Raw genomic sequence first — 4,682 nt, 5'->3', positions numbered from 1 at the left:
GCTCCAGCTCCACTTTATAATAAATTGTTTCCCTTCTCTTCTGTCTTTGGGGTAAGTCTGCCAGAATCAGTTTATGTCGTTGGCCACCCAAAGAATGCTAAATTAGGAAATGGCTGTAAGTTATAATAAAACCATTGGGTAAAAATAGAGGAAATATGGTAAATAATATTAGTAAGATAAATATCTTTATACTTGGTTATGGATAAGGAATTGGAGTTAGCCTGCAGAAAGGAATAAAAAAATTTGAGTTATCCCAAAGTTTATTTCCAGGAACTTTTTGCCTAAGACAAGCCAGCTTTTCTTTATAAATTCTATGCTCCCGGCTGTACTGTGTTTTCTATAACATGAGGTGCTCAGAAGACTAAGGATATTTCCAGATAAGTAAGCCTCAAAGTGTTTGATAAAATGAATATAAAGGGCAGGGTTTTTAGAGTCTTCCTGATCACTACTACTGGCATGTGCTTGGCATATTAAAGTCCAAAATTACTTGCTCTCTGCCCCTTGTGTTATTTTTATAAAGATCAGGTTAGCCTGTTTTTAGGTGTAATAATGATATTTTAAATTATCAAAGTAATACATACTCTTTAAAAAATAAAAACAAAACAAAGCAAAAAAGAAAAAAAAAGCCACATACCCCACTTTATAAAGCAAAAGCAAAAAAGTCCTTCTCACTCCCAAACCCATTCCCAGAAGGCAAATCCCTTTAGATCTTTTGTCATAAACATAAAGATAAGTAGATAGATAAATAGATAAACAGATAGAAAGAAATGCATAGACAGCCAAAGAGACATATGTATATATAATGGGATTATCTTCTATATATTTTTCTACATCCTGTTTGTTTCACTCAGTATCTTTCACATCAGTACATGTGGAAATTTCATTTTATATTTTAATCTCATTTTTATAATCTCAGGGCACATGGAAATCTACATAGTTTTCCATAGTACAAAATTATCACAATTCATTTAATCATTCTTCCTTATATATCTTTGCCCATTTATTGTGAGAACTTAATAATATAAACAATAGCAAATATATTAATAGATAATATTTGAGTGTTTGCTGTGTGCCAGGCACCTAAGAAATTAAATATACATCATTTCATTTCATCTTCACGATAATCTTATGAAGTAACTGCTCTTATTAACTCCATTTTTTCTCAAATGAGAAAACTAAGGTTATGAAACTTAAAAGTGTGCAATTAACATATGGCGGTATTAAGATTAAAACTTGAGAAGTCTGATTCCACACTCTTAACCACGATGTCATAGAAGTACAACAGCTAGGTCAACATGTGCGCACATGTGATGTTTTGAGAGGTACTGTCAATTGTTGTCCAAAGATTGTAGTACTAACACATATACCTTTATCTTTTGACGTTCTGCAAACTGTTTACTTGCAAGAAACAATGGCAACCACACATTTTCTAGCCTATTTAGGACATGCTTCTGAATTTCAATTAGAATAGGTGCATCCAGCTGCTCATGGAGAATCTTCCCCCAGCCACCGCTTAAATTCATTATCTAAGAAAATAAAAATGAAACAGAAACTGCAAACTTCTGTTTTGGAAAAGAGACACTAAGTCATTAATTTATTCATTCACCTCCAAACCATCTGTTGAGCACCTGATAGGTGCTACAAGTTTCATTTTCTGTAAAACAGCTCCTGACTATATTGTGTATAGGAAAGACAGATAACTCCTCTAACATTGGAGAATTGTGATTTATGAGATGGTTGTTTTAGATATACGATTTCGCTGATGATATATTTCAAAGAACACAGAAATGGGATTTTTATCCTGTGTGACCACAAGCAATGCCATTTTTTTCCCCTCCATAGCCTCAGTATCTTCAACTGTAGAATGAGAGCATTAGTTTATTTGTTTTCTAAGTTCTCTTCTAGTCCTATGAATCTGTGACTCTAGTCGAATTGACTTTCTCGAGAAATCATTTTCTTTTGCATGTGAGGAGAATGAGGCATTAATTAAGAGACAACCTTGACTGAAATATAAATATGTATAATACCAACAAATACTGGGTTGGAAGTGGTGGACAATGGTAGTGGTAGCAATGGACAGTTGTTCCAACAACTTGGAAGAAGAATACAGAGGCAGCAGGAAGTAGAAAAAGGCCAGGTTACACAGACAATAGTCTCCAGAGAGATTTACTCAGGTAGCAAGTACATTTTATAAAATACAACGTTTTGTGGCCTAAATCTTCCTTCTGCATAATTATTGTCTTCAACAAGCTATTAATACTATTTCCTGCTCCAAATGATTCTGTTTTCTACCTGTTTCTGTATACATACCACTCAAAATTTTTGGACTGCTCATTGGAAAAATTATCTTATTCTTAGCTCTCCTTTGATTAATAACATTAATCAAATCCTACTAATAATACTGTTTAACATAAAAACAAAGGAGAAACCCTCTTAGCCAGAATTTAATATTAATCCAACAATATTAGCAACAATACTGTTTTTTTAATAAAAAATAAGGAAAAAAGAGAAAAGACTAATTATAATCAAAGAGCAAATTGGTCACATAACTGAAATTAGAACTAGCATGATCTATATAAAATATAATGTGATGCAAATATCCTTATATATAAAATAAGTAAATAAAAATAAAAGTAAAGTAAAAATAGAAGCAAAAAATAAATAAATGAAGAAGAAGGGTCATTGGCAAAACAGCTCTGTAGTAAATACAACCATTTGCTATGATAGCAGTGGGTGACTTTTTCCACTGAATTTTAAATTCTCAGCATGTTAAGCTATAGAAGGTCCATACAGTAGCATCAGGGACCTCAAAATTCCAGGAATGAATGAATAAAATTTTTTTATTCTATAAATTGCTTTTAAAATAACACTTTTAAAAATAATATGTAAGACATAAGTGAATTTTAAAGACATTTAATTTGTAGATACTTTTGAATACCTAAAAATAATGAGATATCAAAAGAGTCTAACATATAAGTCATAAAAGCAAAAGAAAAAAATGACTTTCTGGTTGTTGGCAAAAAGAAATAAATTACTGGTTTTCATACTTCAATATAGAAAATATATTTGCATGTTGATACCTGGTCCTGCTGATGTAGAGAAGCTGGACTGTTGGGTCCAAAGAAATATTTTTTATTAAGGTATTTGTTTTTAATATATCTAGATTTTTCCTCCCTTTGCTTTCGATCCTTGTGAATTATTCTCCGGAACTGCTCAATGTCGATCCAGCACATAAGGTCCATGCTAAAATGAAAACAAAAACAAAGTACAACCCTTCCTATTTATTTCTCTTGAGTCTACTAAATACCAAACAAAGCTGTTGTTTTGACAGAACTTAGAAAAGTGGTTATCTTGACAAGTTAGCACAGCTGATTAAATTACAGAACTAATTACAATAATATTATGTCTCATCCTGGCTAAACATATGAATGACCACTAGGAGACCTGGGATCAGAAAAGATTCTCTCACCATTATGGGGAGGGTCTCAGAGTTCTTCCATTAATGATGGACTAGTACTGTCAGTTTCAAACATGGGAACATTTCCACCTACTGCATGTCTATTTGGCAACATGCTAAATTTAGAATAATCTTCATACAAAGAAGGGAAATTGGATGTGTGAAATTTGGCTTCCAAGTCTAAACAGTTTCTGCTAACTTGGGAGAAAATTATTGGAAAAAAGATGATCAATACTTCAGTTTATATTAGACAAATATGTCATAAGTTTCCAAGATTCTGTGCAAAACTACATTTCACTTATGTAATAACTAATATAAATTAACAAAATATTACACTTATTATAATAGCTTAGTGAAATATAAGAGACACTTCTCAGAAATAATAATTGAAGCACCTGTCAAGAAAAATGCAAAAAAAAGAAAGGATAAAACATACTTGTGTTTTAATTTAACCAAAGCTAAAAGTATCAACAAATATTGTTTAACCACTTAAAATAACATTTTAGATGTTGCTATTATCAAAATGCATACCTTAACAAAAAATTATCCATACAGATTTCAGATAATTCTGCTCATTATTTTTTTGTTGACATGGGTAAAATCTAGAACCAAATCACTTTTATAATATGTTGAATCAAACGAAGTAGCTTAAAAAAATAAGTAGCTTAGAAAAAATACATTTTGCAATAGTTATATTTCTTACCTTGAATTATGAGCCTCGAGAAACTGACGGAAATGTTCAAACTCCAGTTTGTTGCTAAGCAGATTATTAAAATTAAAATTCCTATATTCTTCAGGGACATTATTCCAGTATTCTGTTTGTTTAGATACATCAGGAAGTGGTGAAATAACAGTTCCAATTTCATAAGTAGCATCCTAGCAAAATAATGCTCTTCATAAAAATCTCTTAAACACATCACATTACTTTTTAAACTTAAATAGAAAAAATGAAATAAAAATTAACTATTAGGCCAATACCATTTAACTTTACAATGGTAGAATTGGGTAAACAATCTAGAATCTGGTTCTAACTCTTATCAAAGTCCTTCACATGCTATTCCTGTTCCTTTCCATTCCATTCTCTTCTTTCGGAGAACATTTAGTAAACATTTACTATATACTTGTTTATAAAATATTAACTTTCTTATTTTTGTTAGTATAGAAGTAATGTCTTTCTAATGAAAAGAAGAAAACAAGAAGCCTACACAATACTACCATTCAGGTA

General features: G+C 31.1%; 1 protein-coding gene across 1 annotated transcript in view; it reads right to left on the bottom strand.

Moving 5' to 3' along the window:
- The window catches only part of RGS22 (regulator of G protein signaling 22), a 158,345-nt gene that overhangs the window by 32,258 nt on the left and 121,405 nt on the right, over positions 1-4,682 (bottom strand). The window contains exons 15-17 of the mRNA XM_025050166.1: positions 4,161-4,333; positions 3,081-3,243; positions 1,368-1,526 (exon numbers count right to left, since the gene is read on the bottom strand). Coding sequence (XP_024905934.1) covers positions 1,368-1,526; positions 3,081-3,243; positions 4,161-4,333 — 495 coding nt within the window. The remainder of the gene's footprint in view (positions 1-1,367; positions 1,527-3,080; positions 3,244-4,160; positions 4,334-4,682) is intronic.

This window comes from Pteropus alecto, unplaced genomic scaffold (assembly GCF_000325575.1).
Source record: "Pteropus alecto unplaced genomic scaffold, ASM32557v1 scaffold164, whole genome shotgun sequence".
Lineage (NCBI taxonomy): Eukaryota > Metazoa > Chordata > Mammalia > Chiroptera > Pteropodidae > Pteropus > Pteropus alecto.
The sequence above is the reverse complement of the archived record's forward strand: the minus strand, read 5'-3'. Positions and strand labels throughout refer to the sequence as shown.